The 21,220-nt window shown below is 41.9% G+C and overlaps 1 protein-coding gene and 1 long non-coding RNA gene across 13 annotated transcripts in view; one reads left to right on the top strand and one right to left on the bottom strand.

Moving 5' to 3' along the window:
• Nucleotides 1–21,220, bottom strand: part of STRBP (spermatid perinuclear RNA binding protein) — a 74,288-nt gene that overhangs the window by 11,575 nt on the left and 41,493 nt on the right. For 2 of the 12 annotated variants that reach the window (XM_059865475.1, XM_059865476.1), the window contains exons 17-18: nucleotides 19,740–19,784; nucleotides 16,793–17,237 (exon numbers count right to left, since the gene is read on the bottom strand). In XM_059865475.1, coding sequence (XP_059721458.1) covers nucleotides 17,161–17,237; nucleotides 19,740–19,784 — 122 coding nt within the window. In that variant the 3' untranslated portion in view covers nucleotides 16,793–17,160. Of the gene's footprint in view, nucleotides 1–4,247; nucleotides 13,624–13,648; nucleotides 14,628–16,792; nucleotides 19,785–21,220 lie in introns of those variants that run through there. The other 10 variants (XM_059865472.1, XM_059865470.1, XR_009489094.1 and 7 more) reach the window with 9 other exon arrangements.
• LOC132337180 (uncharacterized) overlaps nucleotides 1–21,220 on the top strand; it is a 51,847-nt gene that overhangs the window by 877 nt on the left and 29,750 nt on the right. The window contains exons 2-3 of the long non-coding RNA XR_009489095.1: nucleotides 7,646–7,749; nucleotides 16,456–16,545. This is a non-coding gene — a long non-coding RNA (uncharacterized LOC132337180). The remainder of the gene's footprint in view (nucleotides 1–7,645; nucleotides 7,750–16,455; nucleotides 16,546–21,220) is intronic.

Raw genomic sequence — 21,220 nt, 5'->3', positions numbered from 1 at the left:
TCTGATCCTCTGTTTATTAATAATGGTTGCGATAGGAAAAGTAGCAAACTTTATAGCAAAAGTTTATCACAGAAGTTTTTCAGAATACAAAAAACATTACATGTTGGTTAAAATGTTAAGGTAAAAGTATTTTTTAATCAGTTTTAGTGGCTTGGGGTACAGCTGAAGGTGACGTGAGTTGGTCTTCAAGAGCTCACCTTACGGGCCCTTGATGTGTGGCTTAACATGGGTGGTCACTGGAGGGGATCAGGAGTCCAAGCGCAGGTTGTTACATGGCAGTGAGCAGGCTGGCTCACTTATGGACTTGCAGAGGTCCAGTTTAATCAACAGCTTGTGTGGCAAAAGTGATGACTTTTAGGAAAGTGCTGCAGTGTTTAAGATGGAATCGCAGCCGCACTGGGCTCTGAGGCTCCAGAAGGTGTAGAAGAGATGAGACTTGCAGGCTGCCAGCTCTGAGCAGAAGCCCTCCTCGTGCTGAGCACAGTTAGCGTGTGCCATGAAAACATCCAAGCTGTGTGTTTAAACTCCCTGCTGTGAGCGTCTGTTCATGCACAGAGCTGGTGGTGTGATGGGGAAAGGGGGCCTTGGAGCCGCATTCGTAAATGTCATTTGGGAGGGGACACTGGAATGACTCCTGATGCAGTTTTCTAATGTGGCTGGTCAGTTTATGCCACACAGGGAAAAGAAAACTGCTGTGCAGATTTTATTCAGTTGCTGTGCCTGAGAAAGGCTGGTAAAGGACTTGCTGAGATGGCAGTGCTGTGTCACTGTCAGCTGTCATGGTGCAAGTGAAAGAGGTTTATCAGTTCTTTTAAGAACACTAGAGCAAGCCACTGTGGTTTTGGTACAAGTCTTGGCTGCCCAGAAAACAGGGGAGTGTCCCGGAGGCTTGGCTAGCTTAGAGAAGTGGTTTGATAGTAATTAATACTGGTGCACCAGAGAGAATGGGTGGGAAAGAGGAGGAGGAGGATGAAGGCTGGTTGCTTGCAGAGCAGTGTATATCTGAGCTTGCCACCTACTCAGGGCAAGGCAGAACTGCTGCATAATACCACAGGGAAACACTTGAGGAACAAGATCTCATCGGGAAGGGAGGGGAAGGTGTTTTCCACGAGGATGATTGTGCGTCTCCCTGAGGTGGTTTATGTCCCACGGAGGGGCTGTGGGAGTCTGTGCCAGACTGCTGTGAATTGCAGGTGATGCGGCTGCTGCCTGTAGACACGAACAGCAAACTAGAGCTCCTGCTTCAGCATTACAGGGGTAGCCTGAACTCTGAATGTCTTTAGAAGTTACAGGTGCTGCACAGTCCCATAGTTAGGACAGAGTGAGGAGACCGGTAATTACTGTAACTGGAAAGTTCTAAATTCTGTTCAAGTTTTTATTCATTTGATCTCAGAGAGGATAGTTTAATGTACAGACAGAAGTTACACGTCTTCTACATGTAACAGCATCTCTCTCACAACTGCATAGTTCTTTAAACCCAGGAAAACTGACCTGAGCAGCTCAAACCCCTGCCCATGTGCTTGCTTTGTGCTGGATGCAGGAGTCCTGTGGCTACCTCAAGACTTGCAGTATTGGCAGTATAGGAGTTTGTGTGGAACTGCTTTGCAGGGCAACATAATTGGATTTACTGAGCTGTGTTTTGTCATCTTGCCCTGGTTTAGCCTTCCCTCTTCTACTGTAATCCAGAGGTACCCACATATTTTAAAAAAAAGTCCCTTTGAATGAATCAGAACCGGCAGAGCGCTGAGCCTGCCTTTACTGCAGGCAGGAAATCCCACCTTTGGTGTGTGCCAGCACCTAAGCAAAGGAGAAGAGGGAAGTGTTATTTGTATGGGGTATGTGACCCTTTTTTGGGATCTAAAGGCCTTTTTAGGATTTTGCCTCATGTTCATGCCTGGAGCAAGAAAGGGCCTTTTGTTGCAACTTTAACAAGAGTACACACAGGCTTCTTACAGCATTGCAAATAAATGTGCTGGAATGTATAGCCCAAAGTGAAGTTGAATTCAGGGCCCTGAAAGCAGTGGCAGCTCCAGTTTCTTTCAGTAGATTCTACCGAGGATTGGGGTCACAAAAGAGAAGGATAATTTACAGCTTAGCAAATGGGAAAATCTCTTTATAGCTGACTTGCTGGAACTCAACCCTGCAGCAAACCACTAAAGTCAGCTTTATGTCGTGAGCAATTAAGTGAGGTGACACTTCTTGCAGAAAGAGGGGTGCTGTTTTGGGCAGGTTTATAGATGCAGCAGTTCTTTGCACATGGAAGTTACAGGCTGGCTTGTTAGTTGCTTAACATCAAACTTGGACATCAGTCAGTCAGTATTTTTTCCCTGCTTCCTCTGCAATCAAAGAAACTTTTCCAAGGTGATGCTGATTGCAGCAAGGTAAACTGGACATCTTGCTTGTTAAGCAGATGGCTCCTTCTGCATGGATCCCTTCGGTGCTGTGCCAGCAGGGGATGGGGCAGTCAAGCAGTGTTGGGGAGGGCCTTAAATGAAGGAGCTTTCTGCACAGATTTCACTGTGTGCACTCAGCTGCAGATTCATAGTGAGAGGCACTGCAGGTTGCCGAGGAAAAGTAGATGGACTTGGTATTTCTTGGTTTGCAGGGGGTGGGGGGAGGACGGAGGCCACAAATCACGGCTTCCCTGTTCTTCCTAGCAAGATACTCTGTAAATGCCTGGGCAAAGTTAGCTTAGCTACAGCAGGGCAGGAGTAAGAATGAGTGGGAGATGCCAGGCATTTTCTCAGTGAGGAAAGAAGGATGTGCCAACCTCCTTTGCCAGTCTAGGCGCAGTGCAGTGTGGATTCTCCCATCTCCCACTCCCATGTGTGCCCCTCTCCCATTCCTGCAAGGCCACAGAATGCCCGCCAGCTCCTGGAGTGGGCCCAGCTCACATTGAGCTGTCACTGACCAGCAGTTGCCAGGCTGCTGCCGAAGAGCTGACAGCCTTCTCAGCACCTCAGAGATGATAATCCCAGGGCAGCTTTTGGAATGACCTCTTAGTGAGCCAGCTAACATCAGGGATGAGCACAGACAGGCATTATGCTAATACAGTAGGTAAGACTGACTTCAGTTTCAGTTAAGTGTTAATGTTGTTTTTTTAAGTGACTCTCTTCAGTTCTTTGTGGATCTTACTTGCTAAGTATTTGATACAGCTCTAAATTTTAAGCGATGCATGGTTTTGTTGTGTTTGGTACAGTTGTCCCTGAGTAGCTCCTTGTGCATTACCGACTTGTTTGCAATATGCCAGCAGACTGGGCTGGCTGCACACTGGCCTGTCCAGGGCAAAAGTCTCACACCAAGTCCTGGTCCAGTTATCATACATTCTAAGCTGTGGGATTTCAAATATCTCATTTCATTAAGAGCAATCTCAATTATAGTCAGCTCATAACACTTTCTAATCTAATCCCTTCTCAAGTCTGATCTCCTCTGAATTTGATTAATGACCTCTGCACTCAGACTTCAATTTAGCATTTCAAGACCAGAAAAACACTTCTAAGAAAAGTAAGACTATATGTTCACTGACCTCTCTTCTAGAGTACCGCTGGGTTCTGTAACTCCAGGCTGGACATATGTGTATATTCCAGTAAATCTGAGCATGAGTTGCAACCTGAAGTAAACACCACCAGCCACACAATTGTCATGGTATCCCCAATTTCTGCCCTCAGTGGCTCCGGACAAGGAAATTGCTTGGATTTGCTTTGGACCTCAGAGGTCAAACTGGGACCACAGGAATTTTAGAAACACAGTGAAATGAGAGGGATGGAGAGAACTTTGAAAGAACCTTACTTGTTCTTTGTGTGTATAATTTATCTTTTAAGAAAATAAACATCCAGTTTTTCTAATTAGCTAAATACCAGATTTCTTTTTGGAGTGAAACTTTGCCTTCCTGGCTGATGATGGCTATTGCAGCCTTCTCTGGGCTTTTCTGGTATTGCTTCAAAGGCAAGCCCCCAGAGGTCCTTGTGTGCAGCAGCCCTTGTAAGTTGAAATCCGGTAATGCTTTGTTCACTTTCACCTCTGTGAAGGAATGCATTCTGCTTGTTCCAGCATAAATGTGCTTTGTTTGCACCTCCAAGTCATCTCTGCTAACACTGCAGCCTTCGGGAGCCTGTCTCTCCTTTCTGCTGAGCCTGCTACCTGACTCAGGCACAATGGACCTCTGTGGTTTGGCATCCCAGGCTTCAGCACCCCCTTGGCAGTTTGCTCACTGTAACCAACCCCCCCAACCAGTCATTAGGCCATAATTCCTGTTTACAGAGATAAGTCTTTATTGGAGCTATTGGAAGCAAATGGGACATGGTTCCAGTTTTATATACAGAGAAGACTGTAGTGTTGGGTTACAACCAGTGGAAATGACCCGAGATTACAGTGCAGATCGTGTTGTGTACAGTCAGTAACAGTGGCTGGCGTACAAACCACAGCACAGAAGCCAAATGAAGCCAAGTGTACGGGGTACAGCAGCACGGGAGGAAGCAACTGAAGGTACAAAGAGCGTTCCCTTTACATCTGTACGCTTTTTTTGGCTAGTGAGTAGATACAGCTCAATTGAAAATTCATTGTGCAGTTATTTGTCTTCCCACTCAACTGCTACCAAATTAAGAAAATTTGAATGTTCAGATTACATTTTTAGTGCTATAAATAGCCCTGGTTGTTGCCAAATTACTTTATTTGAAATTGCTTTATTTATAGTTGGGAATAGTTCAGTCATCATTGTTCTCTAGTGATTACAAATTGGGAGAAAACGGAAGTATTTTGAAAGTAGTCTGTAATTAGACCACAAGGATCTCTTGTACTTCATTTGGAAGTTTAATTCTGGGTAACTTCTTTGAGAGAGATTTATTGGGAAGAAAGATGGAATCGTCCACCATATTACTCATTTGTGGGATTCGTTCATAGTATTTAAGGTTTAGATAGTTTATAGGTCATACTTATTTTTATTCAATGCCATATCCAATCTTAGTTCAAAAATAAACACTCCATCCTCTGTGGATAAATAAAACCATCTCTTGGCTGCAGGTCAGACCTCTATTGGTGAAAGATTTAGAAAAATAGACCTTTTCTTTAACGTTTAATACGCTGACTCACAAAGGAAAAGTGAAATTCATTCAAGTCTAGAAACAAATACAGTACAAGTGATTTATAGAAATGCATTCCTTCCCTCTACAAACTTGCTGAGCATGAAACACTGCCCCAAAGCACTGCCTCTGTCTGCCTTGTCTTGGAGAAGTAATTATCATCAGAAAAGTCACGTCAGACTGCACTGCCAGATTTCCTGTCAGAAGGGCTCTGCCTCCTGAGGAGTCTTTGCTTAGGAATTCTTTAGATGCATGGATGGTGGTGGTTTGGGTTACACAAAAGATATTTTAGCCCAGATTAGCAGCCATTTTAATTGATTTGGTTGATGGTGATTTTTGGTGGGTGGAAATTCAGCCATTAAAAAAAAGCCTGGGAGTTGGCCTTGGAAAGCACCAGCCTTTCCTCAAAATCTCCACTTCTGAGACTGCTTCCCACTGATGCCCTTCTCAGCAAGGGGCTGATACATTTGGCAGTACAGGTTTCATGCTCAGCTTTGTCACTAAGAACTGGACAGGACTTTAAAAGCATACAGCCCACGGGACTTGCTCTGCTGTTGTACCTCAGTGCTTTGGAGAGCCCCCACCCCCAGCAGTGTTGCTCTCTGAGAAGTGCACGTGTCCCAGCCTGGCTCTGGGGCAGCTGGAGCACGGTGACATTCCGGAGTGGAAGCAGTAGTTAAGCACCAGTTACTGGCCCCTGCAGAGGCTCAAGAGAGAATTGCTTCGTAGAGAGCTGGTCGGCCTAAAAAGCTTAGTCAGTTTGATCAATAAATATTGACTTAGGGTTAGAATGAGAAATAAGACACTGCACCTTGGAACTGGAAGACAGAGTCAACTTCCTGCTTTTTCTGTCCAAAAGGAGACTGGCTCCAAAACATTTGTCCTTAAGGACCTCTGTGATGCCTGACAGATAACTCATTATGCGTGTATGAATGTACCTGTCCCCTTTTGCAGAGAGGGGTAAATGTGTGACTGGACAAAGCTTGGAGGCTTTTTTCTGTGATGTTTTTTTCAATCATCTGCTCTGTTTCATGTTGTCCCTGAAGGCATGGTTACCCACTCCTAAATTATGTAGCATTGCCCAGAGAATGGCTCTGTAGTTGAATATGCTCTCTGCAGTACAGCCTCCCTTTTCTTCCAGTGTATGTGGATTTCCACACAACAGATGTTATCAGAAAACTACACTTGTCTTTATCCTGTTGTTTTGAGCAGGGAAACAGTGATAAGAGTTTAAAAACACAGGAAAGAATCTGTACTGCAAATTAGAATTTTTGTTATTAAATTCATAGGATCAGTAACTTTTCAAAAGCTGTACTGCTCTGAAAGCTGTTCTCTAGCCCACCGTTATTCTCCTTTGAGCAGAATGACTTTCCATCTGCTTAGAAACAGTTCTTTGTGAAAATAATGACAGAAGAATAAATACTGTCTCTCTTGCCCTGACTTTGATACTTTACAGGACACCCTTACAAGACTCACATTCTGTTGGGAGTGCAGCAATACACACATTTCAGTATGCATAGATCATTACATTGTAGCAGTGCCAGTAATAAAGCAAAACTTGCCAAGATGTCCTGTTCCTCTTAATTAAGCTTGATTTATGTGTGCCTGTTGACTTAAGATGCAGTTAGTGTCCACTGCTGAGATGATGCAGTACCCTGAGTAACTCTGTATTGATTACGCTTCCAGAAGCTTGTGCTTTTGCAAGAACACAGAAATGAAACTCCAAGAAAATAAAGAAGTACATCAGGTTGTTTCCATGGAACACTGTTAATCTATTCATAGCAGCTTCAAAGTATGAAGTAGAAACTTACCTTCTGCTCTACTGCCATCGAAACAGATGAGTGCTATGATTAACTCCCCTTTAGCTTAAAAAATAGAAGCGGATAGAATGTCAAAATACACTTTGCTGGTAAGATGAATCTACTTTGTCACAAGGAGTTACACCAATACTGGTGACCTAAAATGTGTATACACAGGTCACTGTGGGACCAGTATCTGCTTTCCCTTGTTGCCATGCTCCTCTGTGTAAAGGCAGCTTGTCTAGAATACTGTGGGCATTGCAGAAATAACTAACTACTGTTCCTTCTGAGGAAATTACTATTATTCCTTTTCCTCCCAAAATTTAATTGCATGCTCTGTATGCTGCCTGGAACTATCTCCCTCTTTTGGGTAGGACTGCATCAGGAAACAAAATCTGTCCATTGGATTTCTCACATTCCTCCTCTGGAAAACCAGCAATCCTGGACTTGTTTACTGAACAGAAAAAATAAATTCATCTCCTTTAGCAACATCATTAGCAGCTTTTAGCCTCCTGTATGGATAGCCTAACCTCTTCCCTAATTTCTCACTAGCTACTGAAAAAGCAATTCCAGCTCCCCCTGCTCATAGTACACAAGGTTGCTGGCTTTCCCCAGCACGTATAAACTTCCTGGTTTGACCACAGACTGTCTTAATGGACTTGGAAAAGGCAGTGCAACTTTCCCTCCAGCTTCTATCTATGATTCTCTAACCTCTAAAACTGGAGAAGGACATTTTCTTCCATTGTTACCTTTTCTCTCTTTTGCCAGAACCAGATGCATTCAGAAATCCTGTGTACAAGCTGATGCTGCACTACACCTCATGAACTGCAAAGCAGCATAAGGCAGCTGGAGCTTCTAGATCCTGGTTAGAGGTATGAATGAGGCTTAAGTTTAATCAATTAAAAATTAACTGCAGCTTTTACTCATTCCAGCTCTCTTGTGCTAACCAGTGGAGGACAGCCAGTAACATTCAATTAATGTCTTTTAAAATTAAGTGTTATTTATTCTACTAGAGATAGCAGTCCAGAGGTTTTCACAACCGTGCAGTTCTGGCTGGTGAAAAAACATTTTGGAGTTGTTTACACAGCATAGAAGAGACTGCAGCTTTAATTATCTTACTGCCCCAAATCTTTGAAGTTAGAAATCAGATAAATTCAGTCTGAGATCAATTCAGTCTCTACAGTTAAAATATTTAAATGTTCTTTACATTCTTGTAACTCTCACTTCTTGGTGGATTATTAATTAAACATGGAAGAGTACTCCCCCTGAGAAGGCTTCAGTCTGTAAAAGAGTTTCTATAGACTAGGCTTGATGGGTTCTTTTCAAGTACACAACTACTAAACTACCTGTGGTACAGTATATATGACCTTAAATTGTACAGAGTTAAGGCACCAATTACAAGATAAAACAACATCCAAAATAAGAGATATGCTTTAGAGCTGCACATCTCCACACACCACTTTTGGACATTCAGCTCCTTAAAAACATCAAGGTAAACAATGTGGTCTGAATGTTTCATGCAATTTCAGGAACTGCAGAAAAAACCCCCACTTTACAGAATTTAAACTTTACTGTCTGATGAAGTTTTCTCTTACCTAAATCACAGTAAAGCACTGCCTTGCTGACACAGCATCAGACCGGTGTGGGAGGAAGAGCCCCCTTTCTCCTAGGAAACCCCAGAGAGAGTAGACAGAGGAAGAGGCAGATGTGTCCTACTTGTGCTTTTGTATTATCTCACATATCAGTTACAAACCAACAAGTGAATCCCATATCTGTGAGCAGAAAAGGCAAGCACCACAATGCCTGGACATAAATAGGTGTGGATTCAGATGACACAAATAAAGCTAAGATGGCATCTGGGGTTAAGCAATAAAACAGTTTAGTGGTGACAACTCTATTAATGCCAAGTACTTGACCACTAGCTTAAATGGTTTATGTTCAAAAGAAAGTGCATGTGAAACTGCTGCTGTGGTCCATAGGCACAGGACTTCAGTGCTGGGTTTCTCTGGTGAAGTGCTCTAAAATGACTTTAGCAGAATTTCCACTGCCAGTGGAATGAAACCAACAAGCTGTTAGACAAGCTGTCTCCTGTACTAAGACAGCAGATTCAGCTACCCTGTCTCTTTGCTCTGCTTTAAACAAGTCAATAAAATATCTCATTTTTCACTGGATTATTCAGCAGGAAGCCCAAGAGGGTCTGTGTGCTGAACATTCGAGCTGAGTTTCTCTTTTTTGAGACAGAACAGCCGTTCCTAACAGAGCTCCTCAGTGTGCCCAGCACAGAGCTCATTTTCATTCTTTTGATGCCAGAGAGGCAAGGTCTTAGTCAGCTTCATGACTGAGAACAACAATCTGAATTTCATGTTTACACATCTCATCATGTGTCCAAAGGAATCCACAGCAGCACAGCTCCTGTGCCATTTCCCAGAGCCACTGGAAATAGGAGCTGGTTTTGTAAGCTGCTTTGTGACTTGGAACTCACTGAGGCTGGGACATAGTTTTCTCTTCATTAAGTAAGAGGCAACTGTCTTAGAATTTAGCTAAAGGCAAGAAGTTCTAATACTGAGTGAGCATATCTTGGTAGACCAAGCACAAGAGGCAGAAGGAAACTTGTAGTTTTGTCTAAGTAAAGACTGAAACACTTCTTGTCGTTTATACGGATTAGGAGAGATGTTCAGCTACCCCACCTCTAGACTGGCTCAAAAGTACAGATGTAGAATTACAAATGAAGCAAGGGACTCTACATCAGGGAGTTGGTGGCAGAAAAACCAGGAAGTACCACTCTCACTCTCCAAGGGACATTGCCAGGACTGAATCAGAGGTGGTACGTTAAAGCTGCTCATATTTATTGCTGTCTTGGAGAAAAAGAAGTGACAAGGGAACGATGTTGCATAGCTGAACAGCTAACAAACAGCAGATTTTTTTCCTAGACTACTTGAAAAATCTTCATGCTTCTCCTCCTGCATTTTCTACATCCTAATAATCTGAGGAACTTCTTGTCAGGGAAATTGTTCTCAATAGCTCAGTGAAAGGAAAAAGCCTCAAATAATTTTAGATTTGTGCACTTTTCCCCAGTTAAGTTCTTTTGGGGGCTTGAGGGCACAGTCTTTTATTAAGACACACTTCAAATCTTTTTTCCTACCAGAAGGCAAGTGTTCACAAAGAAAGAATCCTTGTCTCCAGAGATGAGAGATACTGGAGCAGTTTTCAGATCTTTGTTAATGAGTAGAACTAGTCCTCTGGCACATTAATAAGTTGAAATATTTGTAGGAAAACTGGCTTCTCTGAAGTGCTTCACAGTCTGATTAAAAGTTTTTAAGAATCCAGATACTTATATGTAAGAATTTTATAATTTGAGAGAATCATTATTTACTAGGATTCTAGAAGATGATCAGAAAAGGCAGGGCAGGAGGACAGACTTCACAGAAGCAAAGGTATTTAACAGCAGTGAAAGTCGTGGCAGCAGCATTTACAGCACATTAAGTGGGGAGCCATGACAATTGCTGAATCATCTAATTAGCTCACACTGGCTACAGGACAGCAAATTAGACAGATTAGGAGCCACCTACCCAGGCACTAAATTGTGAGGGTTGGATTGTGCACTGTGTCCAACAGAAATTGCTTGGGCAACCGAGGCCTCGTGTTACACATTCCCTTCAGGAGCATAGGCTGGCCTCTCTCCATCCAACTGGCAAAACGCCCAGGAATAAGGTCACTGTGTTCCAGCTCCTGAATGTGTGCTTAAGGAAGACAGCAAGCACTGGCAGAGAGAGAACACGATGGCAGGAAGCACCACATACCATGCTTTGAGCTAGCCAAGCCCTCCATACCAGTCTGGTTACTCTAATCCCTTCTCTAGGAAGAGCCTGCCTGGAGGAATCTCTTATGGCTGGCAAAGTAGGACAGAAGCAGACCCCTAAAGCTCATGGGTGTTTTTGCAAAGTCAGTGGTGATGCCATTCATTTCCAGTATAGAGAACACATTAAACTGTTCGGTTCTTCATTGTAAATCTCTGGCTTTTAATCCCTTAAGTGCCAGACAGCATCTCCCAAAATACACATGATCATCTGGTTTGCTAAAACTAGTGTTAAGGTGGGTAGTGTATAGGCACAGACTTTCCCTGGTCTCTTATTTATAGATGTACTAATTGAAAGGAACTTTTCAGATTTCTTTTCCATGAACCAGAAATTCAAACTGTAAAATACCATTTCTGCTCCACTGAAAAGGTATTCTAGAATTGGTAATGCTACTGGCAGCTGCACAGAGCATACACAACCAGATTTATGTGTTTGGCTCTTGGGTACATGCAGAAATGCAAAGCTCAGTAGCTGTAACACAGACCTCCAACCTCACAGGAAAGGCAGTTCAGACCAAGCTCCTGTGAGGAGGCTTTTAAAAGGAAACCCAGAAGTATTATGCAGAAGAAATGAGTTCCTACTTCTGCTTTAGCAAAACCATGCTTGATGCAACACTGATGAAGCAGATGTTGCCCAGATTACTCATCAGATAATAGCCAGATATTAGGCTAAAATCTCCTGATGGAATTGGCTGCTCTCTCAAACGTGAATACATCAGGCACTTCAGAGCCTACTCTGTGACCCTTCAATGTGTGGGGCTATTTTGCTCAAGTTCCACATGAATGAGAGGGGTTCCCAGGCAGTCATGCCCCTTAGGGCCTTATCTCTGATTCCAGGTGGCTGCAGAACCCAGATTTAGGAGTCTTAGTGTGTTTCACATATCAGGAAATGGTTCTCTCCTACTGAAAAGGGAGGCAGCAAAGGCAAGGGGCCATCTCAGACATAAATACTGCAATGCTTTACTGCATTACAAACAGCAGGGTATTTGAGAAATCGAGAGAAAAAAAGATGCAAGAAAGTTGAGATCATTTAAAAAAAACAGCAGGAGAGTGGAAAGCTTAGGATTTTAAGAGTTAAATAGAGTGATAACAGAAAAATACAGAAATTCACAGTTAAAGCAATTCTGCTGGAAAGAAATACATATGGATTAAGCTGCCAAGCACAGTCCACAAAGAAGCAGATCAAATGAGAGTCAGCAAGATGTTTATTATCAGACCTTGAAGTGGACAGTGCTTGTCAGGTTGACAGCAGTTAAGCTTAGGAAAGGAATATTCAGGAGAAGTTCATTATAATGCACCTTGATGCATATAATATCCTATCTCAGGGAGCAGAGCAGCCTGCTGCTCCAGGATCAGCACTGCTGGGCCTGCCAGGCTTAAAAAGGGACTGAACTGTAGGTGAGCTGCAGATCCAGCCCTGAGTTTGCACCTTGAAGATAACAGCAGATAGAAACCTGCCCCCTGAACAGGAAGGACATTCTGATTGCTCATCAGTTGTCCTGCAGATGTCATGGAAGGACTATGTGCTTCCAGGGCCAGCCCCTGGAACAGTTCCTCAGTTCATTTCCCAGGTGCAAGTTCAGGAGCAAAGCTGACACTACTGAACAGCTCGTTTTCTCTTACCAGCCTGTGCATTTTATCCAGCAATATCCTGAGGAATGGATGTATATGCAGTTACTTAGTGAATCTGATGATTCAATATTCAAATCAAATATAGTTTATATTTGCTGTTAGTGTTTTGATGCAGACCTTTGGGCTTGATACACCACTGGATACTCTGTACCAAGTGGTTTTCTGTTTGACACCAGTGTCAACTGTTACCAGTCAAGGGTTGTTCCTGTTTTCATCTCTGAATTGAGACCTAAAATGCTAATACATCATCATCAGCTTGCTCCCTTTTGCTTTTTTATTTTTTAGCCATTTTTATATAAAAAGAGTTGTTTCCAGCAACTTCAAGTACTGCAAGTACTGCACTTCTGGAGTACTGTACTATGCAACTTTGCATAACGCAAGGTTTAAAAGACAAATAAAAAAATAGTATTTTAAAACTACACATATCATGTGCACCAATAGGTCATAATCCAAACCCATTTTAATCTAAGTAAAATATTGTTAAAACTTTTACTACGGAACTGAAAATAATTATTTATGGATGGCTGTATCCTAATTTCCAGCTGTAGAAAAGCACAGCTAAGCAAAGGATTCACGCAGAGATAAATCCCTGCCTGCCTGCCCTCCTGTCCTGCACTGCACCCACAGGAGGGAAGCAAACCTGGCTGCTTCCTGAATTAATCTGACCTAATGTATTTTGATCTCTGCAGATTTTAACTGCAATATCATCAAAGTTGTTCATTCTTCATTTGGAGTTTAGCTTTAATAGTTTAGGGAAATAGTTTCTCTCATTATTAGTGTCACCCATTGCACTTAGCCAGCACCAGGGTGTGCATTCAGAGCAGGCCATGGCCTGGCTTTGGTACCTACCCAAACGTGTCCACAGGGATGCAAGGAATGCAGTGCCTGACACAGCAGTATCAACACAGCTTTTTATGCTACACAGGAGAAAAATATTTGAAGGAGAACAGTCTGTTGATAAAACCAAACAATTTCTTAAGTGTTAGGTAATATTTTTTAACTGAAACTGGAGTATTTGAATTGGCCTTGAGAAATACAAAGTTGGGATTCAGACCCCTATGTATTACCTCTTTAAACACTGAGTTAACAAGACATAATAAAAACGTGCCATATACAAGATTGTCACAGGTATACGAGATTTTTAGAAAAAAAGCAATAAAAATATTCTTTAAGCTGAAAATAAAATCTCTTACCTTTTATATCACGATCTCAGCTTACAGTCACTACATTTCTGCTTATTTTATACAAGTGCATATGGCTATGAAGGTCCGGAGAGAATGAGAATAAAGTGGAATTAACCTGCTGAAAACTGCTTAGAAGTCTTAAGCTGCAACATATAGATGTTCCAATACCATTTAAAAAAACATTCACCTTTCAGTTATTGCTGATTGACAGTCTCAAAATATCAACATACAAATATTCAAGAGGGAAATATCTCAGTAAATTTAGAGCAGCCAAGGTTTTTGAACTGGATGTTTCCCAAATACTGTGTTTTCCTATCATTTGGTGATGATTTTAAGAGACACAAAAGCAATCCACTTGATTTTCAAGTTCAGCCCTACCATTTCTGTGCCTCATATCAATGATGTGGGAAAGATAGAGAGAGAATATATCAGTTACATTTTGGGAAAAAAGACTATGTTCTATTTCTTTTCTTCTGCCATTTTGCTACATTTCATGTCTGCTGACATGCACAATGGTACAAAGCACTGCTGCTTCAGGAGTGACCATTGCACAGCTCTGTAGCAACTTTTATAGGAAACATGCAAATACAGTATAGTATCAAAATTCTGAAGGACTTCAATAGTGAAAGTAAAGGCAGATTTCAGTGCTTGAAGCAGCACTCGACCCAGGTTGTGCCTTGGTTTGGCTTTTGGTTTTCCCCCCTCAACACACCGGTCCTTCCCCTTCTAGTGTAAAGAAATAACCAGGAGTATATACACATCTATTGCTATGTACCCAAAGAGAGGACTTGTGGCTTGGACTAAGTATTGCTTTTCATTACATGGAGCAAAGTTCAAGAAGTGAGAAAAACACTTTTTAAAAAAAAAGAAGGAAAAAAGCTCAGATCCCATGTCTGAAGTTGAGAAACCTCAAAACGAGCCACGTTTTTCTTGCTTTTAAGACATGTACAAAATGCCATTTGGAGCCACACAACCTGATGGTTCTAGAAGTCAGAGAAGAAATCTTGAGGGCCCAAGTGAATAATAAAAGGTGCGATGCTGAGAGGCTGGCAATAGGGACTGTCAATGAAAAAACCACCTACAGTGGGAGAAGAGCAGAGAAGCAAAAACCTCAAGTTAATTTCTGAGACTGGCTGAAGCTAAAGCTCCATTTAAATTTCTCTGCTCTTTCAGCTGCAAGTGGAATTTTCATTGTAAAATGGGCACTTTGAATTCTTTGAAGGTATTGAAACATCTAACACTTCCAAGGTTACCACTTTCTAAACAAAGAACTGACAGCTCATTCATATTTTCAGTAAAGCAGAGAAATGTAAAATATGCAGCAAGGGGGCAAGTTTACAATGTGGTTAGTAACTCCCAACAAATGACAAAAAATAAAAAATGACTTCTATAAATCATCTGAAATGACTGCCATCATGTTGGAAAAGAGCATAGCGCCCTTCTTGTCTTTGAAATAAGAACAAGTTTTTGGCTTACAAATGTTCATTGTATAGAATTGGTTCACAGAATATTTTGTTTGCAATTTTACAAAACCGGGGATTCGGGGGAAAAAAAAAAAAAGGAAACTACAAACAGTTGCCAATCAGGGGAACTCCAAAAGAGAGGGAGGAAAAAAATGTGTGCAGAGGAAAGATTCCTTTAATGAATATTTGATTAACAAAAACGGGCTCTGATCAGCCATGCTTTTTCTGCTCCGTGATGGCTTCTTTCATCCATAGGCCAGCAAAACAGATCAGTGATTTCTGAGCACCTCTCAATTTGGCTCCATCCCCGGCCCTGCTCTGTGTTCTGTGGGTGACACCAGGCTCACCCTCCCGGGCCATCATCTACGTTTTATTAAAGTACCACCGACACCAAACGGAAGCGAGAGCTATGGCAGGAGGAGAACCATGGAAATGTAAACACATTCCTAAGCACAAATACTTAGCTGAAGAATAACAGCTGCAGTTAATTCCAGGGAAAGCAGCTTGGTCTATAAGCCACCCCTTCAGCTTTTCTAATATTTCTCTCCCTCTAAGGGGGCTGTGGGGAGGAGGAACTTTACATCGCTTTAAGCACCGCTCTTACAACACCCTCAACACAGATCCAGCTCCCCTTGCCTCAGCAGCAGCGTCTGTTAGAGGACAGGGGATAAAGGCAAATCTTTGGAAGAGCAGGAACTAAAGCCAGCCTATGGAAAAGCAACGGGCGAGGGCTGAGGAGAGAGTGCAACCAACAATGCTGCTTATTTGTAGGGTGATACCTTAATAAAGACCACTGGAATCCCTTGTTAGAGCCCACAGCAGTCCAAAGTCCATGGAGACTCCAGTTGTGGAGCTGGGGCCTAGCCTGGAATTTCAGACAGGTGCACACACTCCTCATCAAAAAGAGGACTCTGGGTTTGAGCACCAACTCATAAAAAAGTACTGGCCTATGGCTGAAGTGTGTCACTTTTCACAGCAGCACTCAACAAGAACTGGGACAATTAAATAGCAAGTTTTCATGGGGACCTTGTTGCTGCTTTAGATTCTTATAAATGTAAGGGGGAAAGGAGAACCTTTGGTTTAATATTCAATTGACAAATAAAATGCTTTCTGTAGAAATGGTGGATGGAAAATCAAGGGTGGGCAGACAATCTTAAAAGTGAAGAAGGCCACAAGAACAAGTGGAATTTTTTCTTTTTTTTCTCTTTTTTTTTTTTTTTTTTGGTAAAAACAGAAAAGAAAGGAAAACATGTAGTTTTTGAGCTCTAAAGAACCTGATTGTAACATTATTGTTGTCCTTTCTCTGGGCAATGGGTGTAAGGTGTATCCCTGGAATTGCATCCTTCTGTGGGAACTCCCTTTAATGCTTGTTTAATACTTGTTTCACAGAATGCAGCCTTATACAGAGACAGACTAATTCCCTTTGTTTCATTTGTTTTTCAGCATTTTGTGTATGAGCGAAAAGTCTTCTTGGATAATTAAGACTGTGTCTAAAATCACAGTTACAGTATGCTGATCTATAAGGAAACTCAGGTACTGATGCTTAACTATAAAAAATAAGATAAAACAGTATTTTAACCCATATTTTACTAAGTTTATTACACACCATAATATTTACAAAGTTAAATGTTAACTGTAAAGTTTCTATCGTGGTTTTTTTTTTTAATTATTCTTTTTTTGTTTGTTTTTTAAAGAACTATGCCCTGCATTTAATAACCCTACAGCAAATACAGGTCATTAACTGAGTCTGTGTGACTGCATTAGGAAACAGGCAGTACTCTTGTGTTACAACAAAACAGTTTATTTGTGATCAGTGTTTTATATTCTATACATCCTTCACAAATTTAATTTTACATAATCGGATACTTCATTTAAAACGTAAGATTTAAGCTTCTAGTTCTTCCCTATAACAGAAGGCTGGTATAAGTTATTTGAAAATGAGGTAACATTTCACAGAACATTTTTTTCAAGTTTTAGAGAACTAAATTTGCATTTTGTTAAAATCAAAAAGTAGGAAAAAGATGTTTCTTTACAAATGACTTTGCTCAAGTATGTGTTCAAAGAAAACAGGATAAAAAGGCTTTTTTCTTCTAACATTCTGTACTGTACTGTGTTGTTCAATCAATAGGAATTAGCTTCTGCCATTTGCTAAAAGAATGAGTAGTGGGGAACGGGGTAAGTTGGGAATTTCATAACTGGTAACAGAACCATTCTCTTGGGTAAACCTACAGAGAGAAGAAAGGGAGAGGACTCCAAATAAGTTCAGCAATCCAAGAAAGTCAGATAAGAGCTTACAGTAGTGTTCTCATTAACCTTTTCCAGATCAGTCAGTCAATGTGATGTCAGGGTGCAGAGTCCCATAAACAGCAACGCTTCACCACTTTGCACTATTTCAGATGGTTATAGCTTAAAGTCTGCTTTATTTTTGTCCTGGTGTTTGGTAAAATTAAGGAAGTAATATTCTCAAAAGCAGAGTGTGTATTTGGACTTGAAGCTCTATTTCATAATCTGTATGGTAATTAATCTTACTAGTTTGTTCTACATTGAGGTAATTTCACAGGCCAGTTGCAATTGCAGATATTCTAGACAGGCACTGCTGTGCATAAAATACAACTCACAGGGAAACTGTTCAGCAGTTTTGATCAGCATCCAGGTAGGTCAGCCAAAAATCAAGCACCTACAGTAAATTCTGCATCTGCTTCCTTATTCTGCACTTCCTCTCCTGTGCTAAAGCAGCAAATCTGGAAAGATTGACATCTGCCTGATTTCATTATTATTTTAGAGTTCTTGTGGCCTCACAAACTTCTGCACAATTAAACGTTTGTTTGGTTTTATAATCTTGCCTATTTAAATTCTAGTATTAACCTATGTATCCATTTAGAAATCACAAAGCAGCAACAGCAGGTATTTCAGAGCACCAGATGATCAAAGTGAAGTTTCCCAACATGCAACAGCTTACAAAGGCAAAGAGACATGTTTACCTTACAGCCAAAAAGCATTATCCCAGAACTTTGCATCACAATCAGAAGACATTAAGAACAGAAACTCTTTATGTGAAAAATGGGGGCATCCAACTCCACAATGCTTTGAAGTCAGTGATATGTCACATATATACACCTAAGTGCTTAAAATCCAGCTCCCAAAATAGGCATAATGAGGAAAACAATCCCAAACCAGAAGGAATGAATGAAAAAAGAAAAGCTGCAGGGAAACTTGGTAACAGTTGTATTCCTGCCTTCAGCAGGGAAAGGATTCCTCATGTCGCAGTGTGTCACTGCTTGTAAAAACACAGACATGCAGATACCAGTAATCCTTGTTATACTCTGACACTGTTGCTTGAAAAGAACCAAGGGGGTTCTTAAAAAATCCATACCCCAAAGTAAATTCCCTTTCATTTTTCTCTGAGAAAACATGTTGCTGTTCCTTGTGTGATGCACCACAAAGGACAACACTCCATGGGACAGCCCTGCTGCCAGCTGCTCCTCTGTCAGAGGACAGGGCCAATCAGCAGGTGTAAAACTACAGAGGTTTGCTGCAAATCTGGGGGAGAATTCCACACTGAACACAGCCCTGGGCCCATTCTCCCTCTCAGTACAGAACTGGACCAGCTGGTCCCAGTCAGGCAAAACAAACATTTTCCATAAAGCAGCAGCATTTTTGCCCTGTTAGAGCTCATACCTCTAGAAAAGTCATGTAATTGACATTTCAAAATATTTTTAACTTTTATAATGATATCAAGGGAGTTGGTATTGCCCAAGTTAGATTTGGGAGGAATTCTTTATTACAAATGCTAAAAAGCAGAAGTTTCCCATATGAAAAATCCAGGCCTTGAAACATGCTGGTCATTTGAGCAGCAGACTGTGACCAGTCCCTGCCACAGGAGAGGCTGGTGGGACTGGTCCTGGTGGGCTCACGTTGTGTGTGCCAGGACATATCACTGACTCCAACTGCCCTGCTCCCATTGCCACATAAACCTCATTCAAAGTAACCAAAAGGGCCGGTTAGAGGAATGCATTGTTAGTCCAGCATAAAACAAGCCAGTGGGGAGGGAGAAGCTGAGTTAAGGAAAAACCCTTCCATCACAGCTCTCTGGTTATCAGCTCATTTTACAGTCTCCATGGAACCAGTGCTTTGCCAGCCTAATAGAACATGTTTCATAGTGAAAAGCATTGTGGCAAATGACCGTGTCCTGGCTGCCTCACAGACTGATTGCTACCAGTACCAACTACCCCAAAGCCATCCTGGTGTCCCAAGCAGTGGTGTTTTAGCCTGCAGGGGTGGGGGGATATTTGCCCATAGACTTCAAAGAGTTGACAGCATTAAGGGAGCTTTGTCCACAAGTCACTTACACTTGGGAACAAACATTTCACCAATGTTACTGTAATCCCATTTAGCTAAATCTGAGTCAGAGATGCTGAAATAGGCCCTTCGGTAGTCTTTGAATGGAGCACAGACTGGCTGTAAAAAGTAAGGGAACTACTTTGACTGGGTTCCAGTATGAAGGGAACAGGCAATTAGAACAAGCAGTCCTTCCACAGACCAGGCAAAGCAGAGGCAAAAAGCTACTCCAACCAAAAAAGAACCACAAGGTTATGGCATAAAAGTGGTGTTCTTGTCATGGTTTAAGAGCTTAAATCTCTTTGAATTTCTCCTTGGACTGCCACATTTGGATTGCCACAACAGTTTCTGCATAATTTCTAACGTGTTAATTACAGGGCTGTACGTACCGTAGGCTGGTGCTGCTGTGCTGTATCCGTACGGTGCTCCATAGCCTGCAGGGAAACACAGGAGGGAGAGGGGTCATTCCCTGCCCTGCCTGTCAGTGTCTGCACACCTGCACATGGCCAGGGGCCCTGTGCCTGAAGTAGGAGCACAGCAAAACCCAACTCACACCAATACATACAAATATTGCTGAAAACACTGAAATGTTCCTGTGCGGTGGCCAGAAGGACAAGCTGCCAGGGACCTTCTCAAGCCTCAGCATCACAGAGTTAAAATTCCCTATTTCATTTCCTCAGCATTTTCTTTTCCACTCAATCCCCCAAGTCTGCACTGTCAGAGCATGGAGTTGGCGTGACACAGACATCCCATATTTGCTTATGTTCTTCTTAAAACACAAATGTAGTCTGTGCAGAGAACAGTCACTTTCCTAAATTTCCTTTAAAAAGAAAACGCTGGATGCCTGTGGCAGATGTCACATCCCCCTTAGTAAAGCTCCTGGCTTTCTCTGCCATTTCTAACAGAGTTCCACAGAAGACATGTGAACACCTCCACACAAACAGATTGTTTTCCCCCAGAGAGCAGAGTTTGACTCTGAAGCATTTGAGAGAAAAAGCAACACAGGTAACACCAGCATTGGTTTCTACATGTCAGTAGTTCATGAAGGCTTTACAGGTTTTTTTTCTGGTGAGACTGCTGGTGTCACTCCAAAAAGTAAGAGATTTCTGAGAATAGGTGATAGAGAGAAACAATCTGTGAAGGCCAAGGCCAATAAAAGCTTAACTACAGCAACTGGGAAATGAAACTTATTTCTGGAATAATTCCACACTGGCAAGAAGCATGCCCCTTGGCAGGTTAAAGTGTCTCTTAAATGACTCCTCAGGCAGACAGACAGTTCCAAAAACAATGTTAACAGCCATTAAAAATGAATTACTGGGTTTTAATATTTAAAATGACATGACCATAAAGGAACAATGAAGATGACATGCTGCCAATGGTGCCAGGCAGGAAGGCTCCCAAACAACAGGGCTGTGCTATTAGCACGTGTGAGCTGCTGGAGGGTCTAATTAGAGCTCATGCTGTAATCTGAAAGCCTGAGCATGAGGACTAGAAGTGTTATTTTTTGGAAGCTACTGCTGGATTTGCTTTGACTAAGGCATCTTCAGCATCTCATTCTTACAAATCTGTGGTTCTTAGAGCAAGTGAAAACAATGTCTGCATTCCTTTCACATGTCACCCACAAACCTCAGACATGCTGTAAAGTCACAAAGAAAATGCACTTTGAAAAGTAATTTGAGGATGGAGAAAGCAATCATTTAATGAACATTTTCTTGTGAAAATGGGAAATGGGAACCAGAAGCCCTTGAACTTCAGAAGCTGTTTCTGCTAACCAGAACAATGCAGTGTGGATGATGATTCTCCATCAGCCAGAGTATGAAAAGAAATTCTTTTATTTCTGGCCACCACAGAAGCTACTGTCAGGTGCTTC

The sequence above is a fragment of the Haemorhous mexicanus genome, chromosome 21 (assembly GCF_027477595.1).
Source record: "Haemorhous mexicanus isolate bHaeMex1 chromosome 21, bHaeMex1.pri, whole genome shotgun sequence".
Lineage (NCBI taxonomy): Eukaryota > Metazoa > Chordata > Aves > Passeriformes > Fringillidae > Haemorhous > Haemorhous mexicanus.
This window is presented reverse-complemented; position numbering and strand designations above follow the sequence as displayed.